Source organism: Polypterus senegalus, chromosome 7 (genome assembly GCF_016835505.1).
Source record: "Polypterus senegalus isolate Bchr_013 chromosome 7, ASM1683550v1, whole genome shotgun sequence".
NCBI classification, from domain to species: Eukaryota; Metazoa; Chordata; class Cladistia; order Polypteriformes; family Polypteridae; genus Polypterus; species Polypterus senegalus.
Window position 1 is genome coordinate 155,710,942 of NC_053160.1, and position 23,195 is coordinate 155,734,136.

Genomic DNA, 23,195 nt, shown 5'->3' on the forward strand with positions numbered 1-23,195 from the left:
CATTGGCTTCCTGTCCATCTTGTCATTATTATCCTACCCAACCTATCCTAATAGATCTTAGCTGTATATGGACCCTGTCCACCCTGTACATTTGTGTGGCTTATCAATTCAGAAACCCTGTCCAACTTATCCATTGGGTATCTGTCTTCAACTTATCCATAGGATACCCTGTCCAGTCTGTTCATATGGATATCCTGCCCACCTTAACTATATGAGAACCCTTTCCAACCCATTTATTTTTTCTCATTTGTCCATGTGATGTGTATGGTCACCTTGTCCAGCTTATGCATTTGTGTACACTACCCAGATTTATGTAGACACCTTCCACAGCATAGCCATATATGGAATGTACCTTGGTAGGAGTATCTGGTTGTGTTTTCAGGACTATTAATTGTGTACACTCTACAAACAGGCTGCCTGTCCACTTTAACTACTGGATATGTATACATATGTATATCTCAGCGATACATTGATATTCTCTGCCCAGCTTTTCGATATGGGAACTGTTTCTAGCCCTTCCCATTTATTCTATTCAGGCTCCCTGTTCACCTCATCAATATTACCTACAATGTCCATCCTAACCATTTAGATACCCCTGGTATTCTGTGCAACTGTGATGAGGCAGGTCTATGATAACTTGATAGTCACCTTTATCTGTCTTTTTGGTGTTTCTATTTTCTTTTCTTTCTATTATAAAAAAAACCTTGGAGAGAAACACTAGGGAGACGAGACATGATCTTCATGTGAAGATCATGGAAGACACTTAAAAGTCCCGCGAGATGAAAGAGATTGGCCACGGAGTGTTTCGCGAGAACCTTAAACGTGAGACTTTGTGCCAAGAGATTGACCCAGGAACGTCTCGCGGGGACGCAGAGCATGAGATTCTTGCAGGACATGCCCTACTTACAACCAATATCAAATAAGACCACGGGCAGCAAAACACTCAGTCGTGTAAAGGCTGCACACACAGATCCAGGGCTCTCAGTGCATATAAAGCGTATAAGGACAATACGTTATAAATGAAACGTAGACGACTAAGCAAAAAAGAAAGCAGCGCGGAGAAAAGAGACTCAAAAGCGTTGTATAGAAAAAAGAAAAAGAATAATCTAGGTGCAAATTCAGAAAATAAGGAAAGTAATAATCAGCCCGGAACAAGTGGAATTGAAAAAAAGCAAGTCCAATTGGGCTCAGAATTAAAAGACAGAGAGAGTAAAAGACAAAGTAGAACTTCATAAAAATGTTCACAAACGTTGGCACTATACACATGCAGAGCAGGTTAGAGATTATGAAAGCAGTGGAATTCGAAAGGCTCAAAAAAAAAAAACGGCGCGATACACATGTGGAGAAAGTTAAAGAATATGAAAGTAGGAAAATTAGAAAGTATAAAAAAAGGAAGTAAAGATCACAGTTGCGCAAACAAACGGAAATTATTACTAGAAAAAGGGGAAAATAATCACCACGGACCAGGTGTCATTGAAATAAGAGCAGGACAAAGCGAGGTCAGAAATAAAAGACAGAGTAGAAAACAAAGTAAAACATCATAAAGAGGTTAAAAAACAAGGGGGACAAACACATGCAGAGCAGATTAGAGATAATGAAAACTGGAATTCAAAAGACTCAAAAAAAGGTAGGCGCGAAACAAATGCAGAGCAAGATACAGAATATGAAAGCAGAAAAAAACGACAATGTCGAAATAAAGAAAGTAAACATTGCATTAGTGCAAACAAAAAGGAATTATTACTTGGAGAAATAACAAAAAGGCGAATAGAGATCGAATATATGGACATAAGTGATATGTCAGAAGTATGGAAATATTATAAGGCTTTGAAGTTTAAGTCAGAGAATTTCAAAAAAAGGATTTACCTCACATGCATTTATTGGTTACTTTGCAAAAAAAATTATTAACTGCTAATGATTTAGATTGTTTTGTCTTTAAAGACATGTTTCACTGACCACATTTAAAAGACTCAGCATATTGGGAATCGAAAGATTCCAAATATTGTTTTTACAGAAGTTCTGAAATAAAAGTGAAACTAATGAAATAGCAACAATTCAAAAAAAAAAATCTTAAAAGTGTGTATCCAGAAAACCAAAAACAGGGGTTGGCGAGCGAAGCGAGCAGGGGGCAGAGCCCCTTAGTTTCTTAAAAACTGTAGTTGATTCTTACTGATACACCTTCACCTTTTGTATCCCCCTCTTTTACAGTTCCCATAGCTTTCCCACTCAGTGTAGTCTAAATATGTGGGTACTTGTCCAGCCTAGACATTTGCATGCCGTCCACTGTCCCCTCAACCTTATACATTTGTCCAGCCTATACATACGAGGTATCATGTCAGTGTTATCTGTGTTATTCCTCTTTCTTGCCATAAGTCAATCCATATTGATGCCCTGCCCACTCTATACATCTAGGTACTCTGCCCAACTTAATTGTGTGTTAACATAACCCATCCATCCAAACATCCTGTCTAGCCTATCCATATTGGTTCACTGTTCAGCAGATCTCTACTGGCACCTTGTCCACTCTCTACATCTCAGGGACATCTCTGCCTTTTGAATATGGCTTCCATGTCCACCCTAGCTAACCAAGCAATTCTTTTATAGTAAAATTATGGCAATGTAAAGCAGCACCACAAGGCCTCAGAACCAAGCACAGAGAGTTTATTGTTTTATAAATGTAGTCTCTGTTATACGTTTTGCTAGTCATATTGTTTTCTTTTTTTGTTTGCTTTTTTTTTTTTTTTTTTTTTTTTCCCTCCAAGGCAAACTTTTATTATGACCCCTGTTTCACAGAGATTGTGTGCTGATACTGTATAAGTTTGAGATTAACCAGCTGTGTAGGGACACTTTTTCTTCAGCCTAAACTAAGTTTTTTTGTTTTTTCTGTCCTCCTAGCCATCTGACCTTACCTTTTTTTGTTACTTATTCTTTAATATCATCGCCTAACCTTAATTGTTTTTTCATGTAACTTTCTATTTGACGTCTTGTAGGCATTTTGAGCTACATTGTTTGTATGAAAATGTGCAATATAAATAAATGTCATTGTTGTTGTAGTACTAAGTTGTCTTTCTTTTGTCTTTGAACAGTACCTGCATGAGAACGGTGTTGTCCATCGGGACCTGAAGCCTGAGAACCTTCTCTATGCCACCCCTGCGCCCGATGCACCACTCAAAATAGGTATGCATTGGCATTACAGGAGGGAATGTCGAATACAAAGTATGTATGTGGGCTGGTGGGGGCGTGGTGTATTTAAAGAGTTTAAAGACTCTTTAAAGACATTATTTAAAGTGCTGCCAACTTTCTTTCATAAATGATATGATTACTAATTAATATAATTGTTTTAACAGGTTTAATGCCTTGATAGATGCTTCCTTATCATTGCCATAAAACCCTTCAGAAATTCCTCAACTAAGATTCCTAAAATGGCTGGAATGAGCATTTGTATAAAAATGTCACAGTTTTCCACTTTCATCTTGGGACTCATGAGGAAAAAAAAATTTCCTTTTGAATCAGTCTAAAATCCTTGCTAGACACTTTAGTATCAGCATGAAAGATGAAAGTGGCAGGTTGTATCATCAGCAAAATATTTAATTTATTTATCTTTCATTGAATTGCTGCAGGGTGGTGTGGTGGGTAGCACTGCTGCCTCGCAGTTAGGAGACCCGGGTTGCATGAGTTTGCTTCTTCTCCCCGTGTCTGCGTGGGTTTCATCTGGGTACTCCGGTTTCCTCCCACAGTCCAAAGACATGCAGGTTAGGTGCATTGGCGATCCTAAATTGTCCCTAGTGTGTGCTTGGTGTGTGGGTGGTGGGTGTGTGTGTGCGCACCCTGCAGTGGGCTGGTGCCCTGCTCGGGGTTTGTTTCCTGCCTTGCACCCTGGGATTGGCTCCAGCAGACCCCCGTGACCTTGTAGTTAGGATATAGCGGGTTGGATGATGGATGGATGGATGAATTGCTGCAGTTACTCTAATCCTAAATCTATCCTAATTATTCATCCCCAAGAAAATCCTTACCTGTAAAAGGAGACTGTCTTTGCATGTGAAAGAAAGTAACTTTTATTTCAAATCACTAAAGGCGTGTCCTGGGCCAGTGGCAATTTTATTACTCACAAAATACTCCAACTCCTACAGCACCTCTGTCATTTGTTCAGATAATGCAACTCCCTTTTTGAGATGGCATGGAGGCTATCTTGTTGGTTTACATGTTAAATGCTGCCTATTTGAGCTGTGTATGGTCTATAGCTTATCATATATATAAAAACGTCATTCTTCCTATTTGTCTATCTGCTTGTCACTAATGCAGTTTATCTGTTAGCTACTGCTAGAGGGAGTGTGCAAGTTAAAACGAACAACTAAAATGATCCAATTTCCTAATTAGCTCACTTGCTACAGTGTTCCTTAGAAATATTCAACCAGTAAAACAGATAATAATGGTGTTCAGGCCTAATTCTTTAACTAAACATGACACAACATAATGAGACCTATGTTTTCTTCAAACCTTATTGCCTTTCATTTGTCACACACTAGCTGATGAGAATAATTCCTATAAGCCCAACATTGTCACTGAAATGGAAGTGTTTCTTAGTGTTGAGCCACACATAGTCACAAAGCTCATATTTGATTTAATTTAAAATCCAGATGCCTCAAATGTATTCTCTTGCTTTGTGTTGAACTCTAGATGGGCCTTAGTATGGCACATTTTGAGTAACAGGTTCCCAGGTAAATTTAGTATACCACTGGTGGACTCCCATTATGTTCTAAAACATCTCAAGGACAATTAAAACAAATAGAATGCATTTGACCACAAACTGGAGTGCCACAGCAAGGATCTGGATACTTATAGAAATTAGAGTTTTCAGTTTTTGATTTTAAATAAATTTGTACACAGAAGGGGTCTAAGTTGCCTCAAAAGCTTGCATATTGTAATCTTTTTAGTTAGCCAATAAAAGGTGTTATTTTGCTTGACTTTTCATTAGATTCGTAATGGCGAACACGGTACAACACCCTAGTACTATACACCTTTCTAAAAAAATTTTCACTTTGACCTTATAGGTTACTTTTTGTAGATTGATGGGCAAAAAATAGCCAAATTATGCATGTATATCCATCAGAGCACGGTATTCAGAATCCTTACATAAAGAACATAAAGAAATATTTAAGTAATGTGTCTGCTGACAAATGGCTCATTTTTTTGGTTGCTCAAATGATTATAATATAAAAAAGAATAAACAACAAGTAACTATGTAAATTTACTTGTTTTTCTTTTAACTGTGTAAATATATATTACAAATTCAGATTGGAGTAAGATGCATATCATTCAAGATCCATCTACATTTGAAGATTCTAACAGAGTCTAAGTATTTCTGCAATGCACTTTAACTTTAAAAGAAAGGCAGACTTATTACTACAGAGATAGAAGTTCTACTGCCATGCCAGCTTGGAATGTATTGCTGAACAATTTGTACATCTTGGCGGCACTTCAGATTATAAAGTACAAAAAGTCAGAAACAAAAAGAGAGAGAAAGAAAGTTTGGTTTGAGTTACAAAAATACTAAGAATTTCACATGTGCATGTTTTTGAAGAATACCTGAACACATCTTTAGTGGAGCTTCACGGTTCGTTTCCATTGTCGGTATCCAATGGCAACCACTACTCATCATAAAATTAGAAATGCATTAAATGTAATATGAATTGGGGAGCATGTTTTCAGCTCTAGGATGATGCTGCCAGGGATTTGATTGATTTTTATTACCACCCACTCAACTTTGCTTATTGCGCTTACTAGAAAAGAGGAGGAGAGAGACGTGAATTTTCACTCTCCAGTCTGGCACTAAGCAAAATGTTCAGGCCCCCTGCTTTTTGTTTTCCTTTTTAAGATTAAAATATGTATTCAACCTGAATAGTCTGCTTTTTCATAAATTAATGTTTCATATTTGATTGAATTATATTAATTTATTACATCATTCACATATACCACAGATGATGGGAAATAAGTATGCAAATTAGTGGATGAATGGTATTTACTGCAGTGTTGTTAATAATTTAATATGTAAAGTGGTTTATGATCGGTGTGTCATAGTAGGGACAGCTAGTGCTGTGAAAAAGTATTTGCTTCTGTCTGAGTTGGTGCTTTTTCTTGTATATTGTTTAGAATGAATGACATCAGTCTTAAAATCTAATAGCATAACAAATTAAAATGCATATTTAATTCATTTACTAGAGAAAGTTATTCAACACCCACTGTCACTAAACAGTAATTGGTCTCTCATACCTTAATGAAGGAATTTTGAACCTACTCCTTATAGCAGAAATGCCTCAACTCTGTGACATTTGTGAGTTTTCATACATGATCTGCTTATTTTTCAGTGGATTTAGGTCCATTTCAAAACTATTAAGTTCCTCAAACATTTTGGTGTGAGTATGCATATGTGCTTTGATCAGCATCCTGCTGCATGGCTCAGCTTTGTTTCACCTTCAGTTCAAACACAGATGTCTTGATATCCCAAAACAATGACATTGTCATCACACATTGTATGATCACTGGTTAAAATTTGTCAGTTGGTGTGTAGTGCAGAAATATTTTCCTTGATGCATAATAGATTCATGTGAGCTAAAACATTTTGCTTTTCATAAAGTATTATTCAGGGCCGTCTTAATGTATGGCCACAATGAGCACTGGCCGAGGACCCCAGGCACATAGGGCCTCACAATATTTCTGATGTCAATGTATGTTTTTGTTTTGCTATCAAAACTGGGGTCCCAGTGCACTGCTTTGCCTGGGGGTTATAATGCTGTTAAGATTGCTGCTTGTTGCCATCTAAGCCACTCTGGTGGTGTTCCAACAGACTTTATGTCTAACTTTGTCAGCTCCAAATCAAATGCCACTTTCCGGGAACATCTCCCTCATATACCGGATGAACAGGAAGGGATGGAGCTTCTTAGGCTTTGTTGCCCTCAAGGGGTGTTTTTCTCAAAGTTGTTAGGATAAAAGGAGACAAGAGAGTTAGTGATAATTCTCCCTCTTCTCACAGGGTGATATACATACCAGACGATCCCCTGGCATGAATCTGTGGCAGTATGTATTTAAATTGCAGGTGATGTGTTCTTTGTGTTTTGTGGGTTGTCCACAGAAGTAGTCCGGAGCACTTTGTCCACCAGACGCTGGAAAGTCCAGGACAGAAGTGATGACCAGATGAAGGGGAGCGGCTTTTATGGAGAGTTGACCGGAAGTGATGTTTCCCTCAAACGGGGACTGGAAGTGATGTCACCCTCAGGTCCGGGGCTGGAAGTGATGTCACCCTTGGGGCCGGGACCGGAAATGTTTTCCTCTGGGCTTCGGCACCTGGCAGGATTTCCCGGGAACAGTCTGTAGGGAACTGAGAAAAAGAGTCAGTGCACCCCTCCTCTCCCTGGTCTGACAAGTTGTTATGATTATATAAGCCCTTCAGCTGCCTCCCACTCGCACGTGTGTGACAACACCTTCAGATATTCCTTCTTGCCTATTTAACATCTGCCATGACCAGCAGTCTTCACATGCCACACTCAAGAAAAATCCATTGGAGCAGTACATTTTTTCAAGATGATTAAAGGTCTAGCTAATCTTCAACATCGATAACAGAGCATTTTGCTAACATGGTGCAAATTGTAATTGAGAATTGCAGAGTGACAATGCATGGTGTAGGAGACACTATACAAATTGTAGTAATCATATGTCAGTTGAATCTGCACTTTATGAACAATTAAACATGGGAAGGGCTGTATATGCTGGGTGACTAGAATGTTGTCTCCTGAAATGAGGCATCGCTGCATGTGAAGTTTCAAGGAGAATTAGGAGCAGTTTCATTCTGATTTGAAGAATTTAATAACGGTAATGTAAATGGGGGATGAAACTTGGATTAATCACTGTGAATCCAAACAGAAATGAAAATGATTGAAGATTGGCGATTCTTTGGAGTGATTTGGCATACTGTATGTTGTATGATTTTTTTCTGCCTTTAATATTTTTTTTCTGATCTGAAAATATGGCTCACTGTTGTTTTTGAATATCAGGAAATAATTTAGTATGATTTTTTTCCATTATTTTTTTTTCTTGTAAGAATTCAGTTTTAGTTCACATTTTGTTTTTCGTAGGCACTGTTGTTTTATCATTTGGTTACCATATCACTATGGATTGTTACTAGGATGCATAGTGTAAGAAGGTAAAGCCTTTAACATAATAAATATGAACTTTATAAGCTGGCTTTGTGTGTTATACACCATCCAAAATTACAGATAAGTAGCATTTCTAGGTGTTTTTTGAATTGAAAGATTGAAGATTTTAGCATTTCACATTCAAGTTTGACTTCATTTTATTTATTGGGCTTTGATCATTAGGTTTGAAGTTACATTTGGTTTCAAGCCCACCGTGTTCATAGCATATGAGCCCTGTCATGTCCATCTACTTATTTTTAAATAGTCTTCGCTTATGCATCTTTGTCATCAGGTATAACATTCTCTGACACCAAAATAATCGAGGGTCCAGCTTAGAACTGGTAAGGTTGTAATTTTTAATAGTGAGTGTATACCATATTGACTTCATGATTTGGCCTGGCTTGTAGAGCAGCCAATCAGGTAAAAGCCCTATCTGTTTCATAACACTGCTTCTGCTCGTGCTGCATGGGTTTCAAAAGCTTTTCTCTGAAAACCAGTTAATTAGAAGAGATGCCACACCTGTCAGACCTGGCCCTGTGTGTCTACCAGTTGTTCCCCAGTCTTGAAGGTTACTCCATTGGTGGAACTATGCCAGTGATGGAGATGTCAAGTCTACTACAGAAGGCTGGTTGCATAAGAAACATCATATCTTTTCTATGCCGCTCAAACAAAATATTAAAACATTGTAAAAGTATAATAGTGATTATATCGAAAATAAAGCTTGTTTGGTTTTACTGGTGTTTCTCTTAATACGTCAATCTCAAAAGTTTTTGATCACCACTCATATGTTATGCAGGGCTGTTCTGTCTCAAAGTTTTTAAACCATGAACATTATTGGTTTTTTTGTGATCAACTTTTTATTATGTAAAGACAGTTTGACAGGATATATCAATAAACAGACATTAATTAGGACATTTCATGGACCGATTTTACTAAAGAGCAAAACTTTTTCATAACTGGCAACTTAATGTTTGACATTATATGCTACTAGAACCCACATACATTTTTTTACCAACTTCAAGGCCAATGATACACAATAATACAGAAAAGCATATTCTGCCCTCTTTATCTTGTAAAACCTATACTGTCAGCTTAAAAGGTACATATGAAGGCAGGTCAGGAGATGATGAAGGTAATTATGTGCAGTAATTAAAGTATGTGAGTGAACCAGTCACCTTATCTGACAGCCATACACGCAGGCCCAGAGGGCCTAGACCAGGGGTGCCCACACTTTATTCGGCTTGCGAGCTACTTTTAAAATGACCAGGTTAAAATTATCTACCTATATTAAAAATTATATATATATATATATATATTGTGGAGACTGGCCCGGGCACAGACAGGCAGACACGTTCATGTCACCCAAAAACACGTTTATTATACAGTACAATATTTACACATTTCAAGTGCTCACAAACCCCGTAAGTCCCCAAAGTCCTGGCCTCTTCCCAATGCCTGACTCTCTTCAGGCCACCTCCTCCAGAGACCTCGTCCAGTACACTCCCGACTCCAGCCATCGTATGAAGGGAGGCGGCCCCTTTTATACACACCCTGATGTGCTCCAGGTGCTTCCCGTCAATCTCCCACCGACACGCCCCAATGTGGCGGAAGTGCCGGCTGCGTACCCGGAAGCACTCCGGGTGTCCACAGTCTTCTTCTCCCCGGCCCTTCCGGGTATAGCAGAAGTGCCATGGTCCAGAGCTCCAAAGGCACGGGGGCGCCCCCACATGGTCTGGGGAAGGCGTCAGCCCTCCTCCGGTCTTCCTAGGTATCCCGGCCGGGTCGCTACCCCAGCCATCTCCGACAATATATATATATACTGCGTATACTTTATACATAAAATGGATGTTGTCGTACCTTGCATAACTGAATAACCTTTTTCGCACAATAACAATTCAATACATTTATGGTAATTACAGTACAGTATTTGGATTTAATAATCATCATGTGGGAAAAGGCTGATTCGCATAAATAAGTAGAGCTGAATAATGCAGTCAAGGAGCTTTTCAATTCAGCCGAGTGAAAAATGACGACTGTCCGATTAACTGCGATTTTAGTTCTCTCTCCTTTCTCTTTCTTAGTTCGCTTTTTGGGAGGACGTCAGTTTCGTAGTTTTTATGAACAGTTCAAAAATGTCTTTCCACATTTTCCTTCTTTGGAATAGCAATGATAGATTGACAGATCAGACAAACGCACTTCAATTGTGACATTGTGAGAAAAAAATCCTCTTCCAATTCCACATCCAGCCCATACCCTCCCCAAACAATTTTTTTTAAATTCCCTTCTTTAGTCGATATAAATTGGAAAGCTAACTAGATCACAGCGGAGTTTTGCAGTAGCTTGCGCATTTGATCGTGAGTGCAGGATGACCAGTGTGTAAAAAGAGAAGAGATCTCAGACTGTCTGCCCTGTATGTCAATCAAGTGGCAAATGCCATAGGGAGGATATATGATACACTGACGTTTAAAAAAAAATGTTTTTGAATGCAACACGATCTACCTGCACTACCTTTGTGATCTACTGGTCAACCGCGATAAATGCATTGTGCACCCCTAGCCTAGAGTGTTTGTTGTTTATTTTGTTATTTTATCTTCTCTCTGAGTTTGTTGCTGTGTTAGTATCGTGACTAGCCACAGTTCCCCCCCTTGCCCCCCACCCCCAGGGTAAGGTTCAAGTTCATGTTTTGTCTCTTTTGTTCATTTCTTATTCTTTTATTTTGATTATGTGCATCATTCTTTATTTTTGGTTTTGTCTAAGTATATAAGCTGCCTCTTTTATGTTCCATGTGTTTTGTGGGTGATCCCCCAAGAGGCAGGGCCACCTGCCAATCACCACCAGGAAATATCCTCTGCCTTATAAATCTGGAGGGTCTTTCACAGTTCCTGACCGTTTATTGTGAATGCATGAGGGAGTTGGTGAATGTACATGTGTTTATTGTTCTTTTTGACCTTGCTGTTGGAATCTGTATTGAAACGTGTTTAATTTGGATTGGCTTCTTGTTTCAAGCAATTCCATATACCTTTGTGCTCCACAAAACATCACTGTGATTGAAATACTTTATTGTGAAGAATAAATCTTTTTTTTTTTTTTTTTTTAAATAAAGATTTCCTCTCACTAACCAAGGTCTGACAGTAATATCCCCATCTAATGGACAGTATTGGAAGTGTTTTGGAACTCTTCAGTGTTTGAGACTCCCCGTCCACAACAATTGTTTTATTTTAGTTTTCAATAAATGCTCGACTTGAGCACATTTTAGCAACCTTGGCTGGTTGGATAGCCATTACAAATGCTCTCTTCCTTTTTTTTTTACACAGAATATATATGTGATTAAGCCCAGGAGAACCCCACCATCTCTCACTAAGATTTACGCAGTATCTCTTCTCACATAATAAAAATTAAAAGTCTTTCAGCAAACATCAGAAACAAGTCCGTCCAAATAGCATCATTATATGTTTGTATAGTTCATGAATAGTGGTTCAAACAATGCAGTCACCATCACTGTCTTGTATGATCATGAGTTCACAATGGGAGTCCTCACCATTTCCCCCATGCTTCCAAATCAGCATGTATTTAATGATGATGATGGTGATGATGATGATGTTACCCAGAGAAGACCTTTTTATTCCTAGTCCATTTCCTCCAAGTCTCCATCAGAAGGAGCTGTCTTATAAAGTTACCTTGCCAGTACATGCCAAGGACATGTGAGGCTAGAGTTGTTATTCATGTTTTTGTCAATGTCTTCACACTTGTCAATCATAACATCTCAGACTCCAGGCTGCCCTTTACTTTCAGTATCAAAAATTGATGATGCTAGCAAGCAAGACTTAGGCAAACGTCTGAATGTTGTTAAATATCAGAGGTCTGCCAAGCTGGTCGTAGAGTGTATTTTTTGTAAAGTAAAGCATAACATAAATGTAGATAAGTACAGTAACTGGATGTGTTAAGACTCGATTGTTGGCTAATAATCATCTTTGAAGGTGTGGGATGCATCATACAGGATTATAGCATGAAATTTAAGTATCAATCACCAGCCGTCTGCAGCAGAAACGGTTACAATACATTATGAGGCTTGATTATACAAAGTGTTTGGAAACTGGATTCCTAGAGTCTTATTTTGACTTATTTCTCTCTGCAGCCGACTTTGGATTGTCAAAAATTGTGGATGACCAGGTCACCATGAAGACTGTGTGTGGAACGCCTGGATACTGTGGTAAATTTTCATTAATTTGTTTGTTCATTTAACATCCTGACAGAGACCTCCTTAATGTAATACTTTCTGATGTACACAAGGACAAACAATACAAATTGTTAAATCGTAGCAAGGTATACATGCTAAAAATATAATATTGTTTTACTAACAGTTCCAAAGTGTATACATCAGTTGACAGTATGAAACAATTAACTGAATGAACATAAGTATGGACTGATTGGTGTAATAAGAAGGAAGATACATTAAAGTCAATATCTGTACCATAACTAAAAGTAAAAAGGTAAGGCTTCAGGCATAAGCTGAATGTTGTTAATTGTGGTGCCTTTATGGTAAACCTTAAGAGAAGGAATTTCAAAGACTAGGAGGTCATCAGATGCTCTTAAGGGTTTTAGCAGGTTTATACAGGTTTTGGGGTGCTTGGAATTCCAGCACCCATCAGAGGCAGTCATCCTGATGAGAATGTGTGATGGTTGGTCTGCTGAACAGTGGGATTACAGACCAGTAAAGACAGTCCAAGACAGCGGTAGGACTGACCAAAATGGGTCAGCACATGGTCACTGACCAACATAGAAGCACTGACCAGAAGGTGATAATACATGGGCCTTAAGAGGAAGGAATTGTGCACCAGTGGGTGCTGTGCCTTGCCGAGCTGTTAAGAGGAAGAGATGTCAGACTAGATAGAAAGAGACTGGAGGTGAAGGCCGTGCATCTTGTTTTACTTTGATCCGGCTAACTAGCTGAGTTACTCAACCCTGTCCTGTACAGACAGGTTCAGAGGTTGTTTTTTGTTTCTTTTTACCTTTGTACTGCTCTACCCTTGATTGACCCACCTCAAACACATTAGAGTTTTAGACATTGAGGATTATTCTGGATAGGAGGGCCACTATGAGAGCACTCCCTCTTGTTTACAGGTCATTTAGGAATGTTCATTGTTAAAAGTTTAAAGAGGACTCAGGTCCAACCTTAGCAGTTTTGTTAAGGCCTCCTGGATTTAGGATTATTTCAAATTAGGTATCAGAAGTATATGCTATTATTTTGTTTTATAAGCAAACAGTATCTACAGTACATTAGCCTATATTGTAACATAAAAGATTATATTAAAGTTCTTTTTTCTGCCCTGCAAACCTTTTCAGAACTTTATTGAAGTTCCCTTTTTTACATCATTGCAATCTATGAGGATATCATAAGTCTGTGAAACCTGTCTTGGAGGGTGTTATCATGACAGTAATTCATCAATTATTTAACACTGAATAAACATATTTTTCAAACATTTTGCTTCATTAAAAATATTTGGTGATTATGATAGACTGTTCAAGCTGAACAGAAATATAATTTCAGATTGATTCTGTTATGTAGGAGTTTAAAGAAACATGAAGTTAACTTTTCTTGAATTTAGTGTGTTTCATTTTTGAATGATGCTGCAGTAAGGACTGCAGTAAAAATGTTTTCTGTTGATTTTTGTTTGCACTCGCCTCTGATGCTTCTCGTTTCAGTATCCAACAAGGAGTGATGAATTCCACTTGCCCTCATATTCCTTTTCCATCATTGCAATGGCCTGGTGAAACCTTTTACTAAATTCGTTGCTGACTGCACTGAGATTAGCAATCCATGTATAAATACAGATTATCAATTTTAAGCACAATGTTGCACTTCATGGTGTTGTATGCTTGAAGCAGGTTCTCAACCCATTGGATTAGTTCCATGCCAAAAATAATGTAAAATTCTCAATAACGTTAATGTTTAGCCATTTCTGTAAAGCATCTTCCAATCTCGGCTGGATTAGGGATTATTTTACCCTCCTGTCTCATTACATCGGTTAAATTTTGTTCCCACTCATCTTCCATGCCTAGTTTGCTGCTGTTTTGATGTGAAATCCAGAATTTGAATACAAAATCATGGAGACTGTTTGGTTAAAGGTCAGAGGTTCTGCATTATCCATATATGCTCGCTTTGGTAACGCTTCAGTACAGAAACTGCAAAAATGCAACTATTACTCATTTACTGTTACATAACAAGACCTTAACAAAGGCTTCTTTTGGTCTTCATAAAACTTACAAAACATCAGTAAAGTGGCTATTCTTACCTGCACAGTGTGGCATTTGATATGCTGGTAAAATTACTAATGGATATAAAGGATTCTTATATTGAAGTATGCAATATCAGGATGACATGTGTCTCACTTAGGCCACCTCTGACAATTCCAAAGTAAAGTCATGTTAGTATGCCCCATTGTACAAATGAATAACTTCTTTACTGATGTTTTATAAGTGTTATGAATAGAAAAATAAGCCTTTTTAAAGTTTTTTTACATAAGAGTACATGAGTAATAGATGTATTTTTGCAGTATCTAAACTAAAGCGTTACTGTTTCAGTATGAACACAATTCCAAGGTACATGGCAATTAGAGAGACATTGTACATGTGTGCACATGTATTTTATAAAATTGGAATATCGACACGTTAAGTGGGTTATCTGTGGAGACGGGTCAAGCGAACTGAACTGGTATTGTATGTAAAGTTCATTTCCCTGGCCACTGTACAAAATTGCCAGTCTAAAAATAAAGTTTCATCTTATGTGTGTTTTATATGCAAATTAAGCAAATGCATTCTATTTTATAATGAATACAATCACAAAGTACTTTATAATTAAATAGCCGTGATACAGTTGTTTTACATTGGTCTTTTGTAAAAATTGGAACACAGGGTGATCAAATGACTTGCTCACGGTTGTATACTGAGTCAACCTGTTAGTCCAGCTTCTTAACCACTTGACTTCAGTTACATATTACATTGGTTAAAAACATTGACAAATCGTGAAATTCAAAAAGAACCATTCCAGTGTCATTACTGGGGTAAAGGAGTGACCTTGGGGGAATAAACATTGAGTTATCAAGAGATTTGTGGAACAGACATGAGACTGTGGGCTGTTTTAGTGAGATTGTGGGCTGTGTCTAAAGTATATGACATCAACAACTAGCATCTTGTATTGTTAAGATATGGTAACAATTTGCCTGTATTTTTTTTTTTTTTTTTGCATTTTCAGCTCCTGAAATTTTGAGAGGTTGTGCTTATGGGCCTGAAGTTGACATGTGGTCAGTGGGAGTCATTACCTATATTCTGTGAGTTGCTATGCTTTTTTCTTTAAGAAAATTGAAAACTGAGGGGGATATCAAATAATAAAGAGGAGCAAAAAAATTAAAGATAAGGGCAACCTTCAAAGGTTGGGGATATGCTTGAAAAATGCAATTTTATATAGTTAAGTTCAAGGTGCTGAATGAGTGAATATTAATTCTAAGTACAGGGCATGCAACACTGATTCATAAAGAGTTTGCTTTGATTCAACATTTTTATTGTCAAGGCATTATGCAGAAATAACTAAAAGGCACATCAAATGTTAGGTTATATAACTACTGAGAACAAAAACAATGAACTCATAATGAAACCGAGACTTCATTTGGAGTGTTGTGTGTACTTCTGGTTATCACTCCGAAAATGAGATAACAGTTGTAGTAGAAACTGCAGAGAATAACAACCAAGTGCATTCTGGGACTAAAGGACATGACCTGCTCAAACAGACTAAAGGAACTAAATCCCTTTAGTCTTGAGTAGAGCCGACTATATCGGGACCTATTGCAGATCTTTAGAATTTTTCAGAGTCATCATTGATCCAGTTTAATACCAAATAATGCACTATAGAGTTTCCTTAGGTATCCCAGTTTTCCTCCCACATCTCCAAAGATTTTCAGGTTATGAGTGTGAGAGCCATTGTATATGCAAGAGGTCCCAGGGATAACTGGCACCCCTTCCAGTGTACCTTCTTGCCTTGCCCTTGATGATGGGTAGCCTCTGCCCTCATCCCCCCAAATTGGATTAATTTGAATATTGTAATGTTGTGTTATGTGCTAAATAATGAAACGGGAAGCACATCTTCACAAAAATGGGCTGTGGCAATCTGGAACATACTTCAAAGCAGAAACAAAAGATTTTTAGACAGTTAGGCAGATGTCACATTACAGGACTCAACACTCCTAGTCATGTCATTTAAATATTGCACTTAGTGAGTCTCATTGCCTCTAAAGATATCAAGTTATTTGACTATGAAATGCAGAGTGTGACTAACTACAGAATTTCCTCACAACAGGTGTTTCAGGGTAAGGTAGTTGTAGTAGTTATATACACTTACAGTGGCACAGAAGAGACAACATTTTGCATGTTGATTCATTTTAGTGTACTTGGTATATGTGACCAATATAATAAACCAATATAAACTTTTCATCACAGTTCAAAATCTCTTAGTGAGGTCAGCTCATTTTCACAGCCAACCAATGTGGAGCACACCAGAATAAGAATAAAGCTAAATGAACAGTAAGTAAATAAATGTGAGACCATGATTATGAATTGCTTACCGTCCTAAGGTGATTCCTGCAATTTACATTATGATGCCTCTGACCATTAACAAAAAAACACTTTTATGTGACCTGCCCAGAAGAGGCTCACCTTAAATTAGACAACACTCCTACTGCTACTTCTGGGCTGTAGCCTGAAAAGGTCCCAAAAACACAAAAATGCCTTAAAAGAGAGATAAAACTGTGAAAACTCTGGCTTGTAAAGATAATCTTAAACTGTAACATTTATAAATTTATAATATATATTTACTAAAATAGAATACCAGAAAGGATGTACCTAAAAGGATAATCCATAGCAACCAAGCCCCAAAACCAATAATCTTTATTTGAGATCCAGAAAACAGGGCAATAAGCCTGGAAAATAATGCTAAATACAAAGAAAACAGCAACACATGCAGATTCTTTTACAAACTAAATAATCTGCTAACCAGAGCTTCCTCTCCTCTTGCTTTAAATAGCCAAAAGGCAGGCTCAGGAGTGGTGACATCAGATTGGCACTGCCTCCTCAGGCTCCACCCACAAAGCACATGGAATAGGGGCACATTTACAGTAAAAATACATAATTACAAACATCCATCCATCCATTATCCAACCCGCTATATCCTAACCATAATGGGAAAAACATAGTAATACTAAAAAAGTTTTAAATTATATAAAAAAAAAAACTCATTCAAGTAGATTCATAACAATCAGAAGTTCATTTTTACTTTTTTATTTTTGTTACTGTTTTTTTTATCTGTTGACTAGAAAAAAAATTAGCCCAAGATTTGCGTAAAATTATAAAGTGTCTCCAGTAGATGAAATGAGAACATATTTAGAGGAAGCATTAAAAAGAGTAAAAAAATATGAATGTTATTTTTTTCTACTAACATGGGGACAGAGGAAGCTGTAACTTCAAAAAAAAAAAATCAAATCACTGGAGGTTTGTGCTTAACTGGGGTGTGAATTGACAGGATTTACAAATTCATCTGCTTTTAGGTGTAAGAAAAAAAAGGCTGCTTGGCATAAATTCATGTGAAATAAACTATAAAGTACAAAGCCGCCTGTGAAATCAGACACATCTGTGATGACAGCATCAGCTTTGCTTGCCACTGTTAAAAGTGAGACATCTGTCTTTGCAAAAAGCAAAAGTGTGAATTAGTTTTTTTTTTTTTTTTTAGGCTTTGTGGTTTTGAACCATTCTATGATGAACGAGGGGACCAGTATATGTTCAAGAGGATTTTAAACTGTGACTATGACTTTGTCTCCCCCTGGTGGGATGATGTGTCATTGAATGCTAAAGACCTGGTAAGAAGGGGAATAAATACAGTATTTATTTTATGATTTAAAAATATCATTATACAAATTTTTACTTACCAATTATTAAAGAAACTGTGTGTTTGAATGTCACTGTATTAACTTTTTATTTAATCATTCTTTTAAGTTTTTAGAGGTCAGAGCAATAAGAAGAACGAATGAATGAATGAATGAAGTTGTTTTATGGTGGTAGGGCAACAGGAGGGACTGTAGCAATGTTTGCAGATGTTTAATGGGCACCTGATCCAGTCGCATGCACATTTTCTTTACCAGATCATCTCACTGCTTTCTGCCTCTGATCTGACTGTGATAACAAAACTGCCTCGATATTCATAAAGTATCATGACTAAATTGAATTTCAGGGGAAGTTTTAAAAAATTTAAGAAACCAGTTAGCTTGCTCCTGTATCTGGAAGGTCCAAATTGTAGCGAGTCTGTATCATGGTCTAACCCATGGTCTAACCTACACAATGAAGACAAACGAACACTCTAATCAACACCTTAAAAAGGTAATTGAAAAGCAGAAGTCAGGGGATGAAAACAAAAAAATATCCAAGTCACTGAATATGGCTTGGAGTCTAGTTAAATCAATCATTAGGAAATGGAAAGAGTATGACACAGCTATAAATCTTACAAGAGCAGCTCATCCTGAAAAACTGAGTGATCAAGCAAGAATAAAACTAGTGAGGGAAGCCACTAAGGGGAGTTACAAGATGCAGTGGCTCAGATTGCAGAGAAAAAGTGTTGTCTGGGTACTTCACTGGCCATTGCTTGATGGGAGACTGACAAAGAGACAACGACTGTTAAAAAAACCCATAACATCTCAGCTAGAGTTTGATGGAAGGCACATGGGATACTCTCACTTAGTCACCTAGGCAAAGGCTAAATTATTGGATGAGATGCAAATTCAGCCTTTTGGCCATCAGACTAAATGTCATATTTGAACACTTCATATTATCGAAATCACACCATTCCCACCATCAGGCATAAAATTTAAAATATGGGGGCCATGTATAAAAACTGTCTGTGTTTTCTAAACAGCTGATACAATATTTTTGTTAAACATTTTGAATTAAAGCTGACCGTCTATACTTCAATCACATCTTGCTTGCTTTCTTTAAAATCCATTGTGGTGGTGTGCAGAGCCAAAATTATGAAAACTGTGTCATTGTCTAAAAACTTATGGATCTGACTGTACATTTGGCCACCCAACACATTCAATAGCTTTATTGTACACTCATTCATTTCAGTAAGGAACATTCAAAACAGCAGTGCAACAACCGATATGATATAACAACAGTGCCACACAATCTGTAACCAGTCCCCCTTTTTAATTAACACATACCTGTGTGCATATAACAGATTCAAAAAACATTTTTAGATGTGTTGGTTTCCGACATGTTCACTGTTATAAAATAATTTAGAAAGTTATATTGACTCATTATCAAGATATGGAAGAAAATTATCCACTGTGGCGACCCCTAACGGGAAAGAAGATATTGACTTATTATCAGTTGAAGTTTAAATCAGTAAACTTGTTGATGGCAAATGCATTTAATTGGATTTCTTCAACCACCAAATGATTAACTTGGTGTGATCTGACTGCTGATAGAGCCAGACTGCTTGTCTGAAGTTCGATATCCTTACAGCTGCAGTAAAACATGAGAAAGTGTGCTTGCATCAGCAGGGCAATACTGTCACAGACATGGAAGTATCGACAAGCACACCCTTGTGTTTCCTTTAGAAGCAAAAGCTCCCTTGCTGGAATAAGTTATTTTAAATTGCGGCATTTTAAGTAACCGAAAATATAGAGATATGATATTAAAAGGCGATATCCCTCCCACAGTGATTATGTCGGTACAAACAAAGAATCACATGAGAGAATTATACTTAGCTTTCTTTAATGACGATTTTACACAGTATAACAGACGAAAGGAAGCTTATAGCAGATACTACCAAGGTCGGATCTTGATCTATAGAGTCTGCCGTGTTTTCGTCACTACGCTGAGAAGATTTTCTGGACGGATGACATCATCCGGCCGTCAGCTTCAAAGGGTTTGGCAGCAGTTCAAGCCTCATATACTGTTTTCTCCACGTGCTGGTCTTCTCTGGTCTCCAAACAAGGACAGTAAAAAAAAACTCAAACCCCACCTCCAACAAGAATAGCACAGTGCTCACACTGCAGTTTGTCTCATTCTCCAAACTGCTAGGCTAATGGTTTCTAAATGCAGCCTAACCGCTGTATACCACACTTGGTCTGCCTGTATGAATGAATCCATAACAGTGTGAACAGAGACAGTGACATTAAACTTAATATTATAACAAACTGATTATAACACCTTGTAAGGCTGAAGGATGGAGACGCACTCCATAATCTCTTCCTCCGCTCATTTTTCTTCTTTCTGTCAGGCGATTGTCATATATGGTGAAATTCAGCACTTAGATTTTCCTCATGGATCCAGTCGTGATGGATCATTGGTTGCAGGTACTTCTGACTTTACACAGGATTTCAAGATGAAGCCGATTGTAAAGTAGCGCGTGAGTTTCATTGATGTCCTTAACAATAACCAGATTAAAGTTTGTTAATGCAGAGACCAGCTCTTGATGACATTTGAAGATGTACACTCGCTGTAATTTTCTTCTGTCTTTTACAAACCTGTGAGCTGGGAGTGCACGGGCATATGGGCTGCATTTTGTTTGTATTGTAATTAGTGAATATCTTAGCCAAGTGGATAACTAGAATTGACTGCATATATTGTTTGCTGAATTTTAACAGTTCGGAATTGCAGTGTGTTTTTTGAGGTATTGGAGAGCATTCTGTCTATTGGCATGTGATGTCACATGAGCTACAACACTCCTCTGTCAGTTTAGGTTTGCCATCAGCTCTCTCACACTTGGGTTTGGTTCTTGCTTGTTTTACATGTGCTTTTTCATTTAAGCAGCTGTTTATTTCTGTTTTGTTTATTTAAATTAGAATTATGGTTTGTTTTTTTTTTTATTTCTTGTTAAGTCACAAACGAGGCCCCTAACTAGGTAATAGGCCTTAGGTGATGTCATTAGTCTTAACATCAGCTCTTTAGGGCTTTATGAGGTGGTATTTTTTTTGGTGATATTTTTCTATCCCAGTTGCTCTCTGATCTTTTTCTAGTCTTTTTTTTTTAATTTTATTGATTTTATTGTAATCATTCTATACAAATAGATCAATGTTTACAAAAAATAGGATTAAAAACAAATCAACCCCTACCCCTAAGAAAGAGAGCATGGCCAACAGAGTTAAAACTTAAAGCTAGTAAAAATAAATAAATTAATGAGTTTAATAGGCGGATAAAGATAAATGGAGAAGATAAAGAAATGGGAAGAGAATCTGCTTCCTCAGTGCTTTAAGAGCTTATTCGAAAATATTATTGATTAGATCCTGCCAGGTTTTGAAAAAGTTCTGCACAGTTCCTCTAAGTGAGAATTAGATTTTTTTCAGTTTCAAATAGTATAAAACATCAGTTACCCACTGACTTAAAAGAGAAGAGTTAGGATTCTTCCAGTTTAGCAAAATAAGTCTGCATGCCAATAGTGTAGTAAAGGCAATCACAGTTTGTTTGTCTTTCTCCACTTTAAACCCACCTGGAAGAACACCAAACACAGCTGTTAATGGGTTAAGAGGGATTGTGACACCAAGCATTCCTCTGGTGAGCATCACCATTTTGTGGCTGTGGGCATGTTGTTGGCAATGACATAGTGTTGCCACCTTGTGCAGATGTTCACATTACTTTATATAAGATGATCACACATTCTTATGTGCATCCTTGCTTTAAATCTGTATTCGACTTTTTTTCTCAAGTATATTTGCATTCTTAGTTTATCCAGGGGAAGGATATTAGACCAGAGAGTTAGCTTTTTGAATAGTGCCTTGTGATTTTGACTGGTATTTTCTGATCTTTTGGCTTCGGGCCTCGGCCTGTTCATTGACTATTTTTTTGGATCTCAACTTTTGAACAGTCCTCTCCGTTTTCTTTTCTTGTTTGTCCTACTATGCTACAGGTAAAAAAGTTAATTGTACAGGATCCTAAGAAACGTCTCACTACTCTTCAAGCCTTGCAACACCCCTGGGTGACCGGGAAGGCAGTTAATTTTGCACATATGGATAACGCTCAGAAGAAACTTCAAGAATTCAATGCTCGTCGTAAATTAAAGGTATGTGCATTCACCTGAAAATAATATTAAAATGATTCAAGTACCTGTTAGCGACTCCCTTTAGCTGAGCTTTCATGTTGAGGTTGTCATACTGTACAATGAAATGAAGTGGGATGTGTGGATTACATGACACAGGTAACATGAAATTTTTTCATTGGTGTTTTTGATACTGTTTGTTGTTGTTCAACATAGTCAACAACAGCAACAATACACACAAAAAAGTCAGTATACCCAGAGTGTCCTCCTGGTGGATCCTGCATTCCAATTCATTACCATTTTTCAAATATCCATATCGGCAATACAGTAGAAGTGCTACATCGAAAGCACATGGACTTCTTTGAGATTACAACCAGGGACAGACAAGGCTGTATCTTGTCCCCTCTCCTGTTCCTCATTGCTCATTGTATTCACTGGACTAATGAAGACTGCCTTTTCGATCTGGACTTCATTGACGACATCACCTTGCTTGGTGAGGATGAGATGAAAATGCAGTATGTGACAAAAAATCTAGACCTCAGGATCAGTACTGATAAGTCAAAGATCATGAACATACATGCCACGGCCCAAACAAGGGGAGTGATAATTGGAGTGAAGTGGCTAGAGGAAGTGAACAGATTCAACTACTTTGGGCAACATGATCAGCAAAGATAGAGATGTGGAAGCAGATGTCAAGTGCTGCATCAGGAAGGTGACAGTAGTTTTCCGGAAAACAATTAAGATCTGGTCCTCGCCATCCATCTCCCTGAAGATCAAGCTTCATCTTCTTACCTCTATTGTGATACCTACGGCCATTTATGCCAGCAATACCTGGAATACGTTAGCAAGTATTAACAAGAAGCCTGATGTCTTTTAGCCGAGGTGCCTACACAGAATTCTCAAGATCCAATACTTATGATAACATCACCAATGAA

At 37.6% G+C, this 23,195-nt stretch overlaps 1 protein-coding gene across 2 annotated transcripts in view; it reads left to right on the plus strand.

The window, feature by feature from the left end:
• Positions 1 to 23,195, plus strand: part of camk4 (calcium/calmodulin-dependent protein kinase IV) — a 327,338-nt gene that overhangs the window by 300,128 nt on the left and 4,015 nt on the right. For both annotated transcript variants that reach the window (XM_039759420.1, XM_039759421.1), the window contains 5 exons: positions 3,084 to 3,174; positions 12,322 to 12,396; positions 15,439 to 15,514; positions 17,962 to 18,088; positions 22,132 to 22,284. In XM_039759420.1, the coding sequence (XP_039615354.1) occupies positions 3,084 to 3,174; positions 12,322 to 12,396; positions 15,439 to 15,514; positions 17,962 to 18,088; positions 22,132 to 22,284 (522 nt within the window). The remainder of the gene's footprint in view (positions 1 to 3,083; positions 3,175 to 12,321; positions 12,397 to 15,438; positions 15,515 to 17,961; positions 18,089 to 22,131; positions 22,285 to 23,195) is intronic.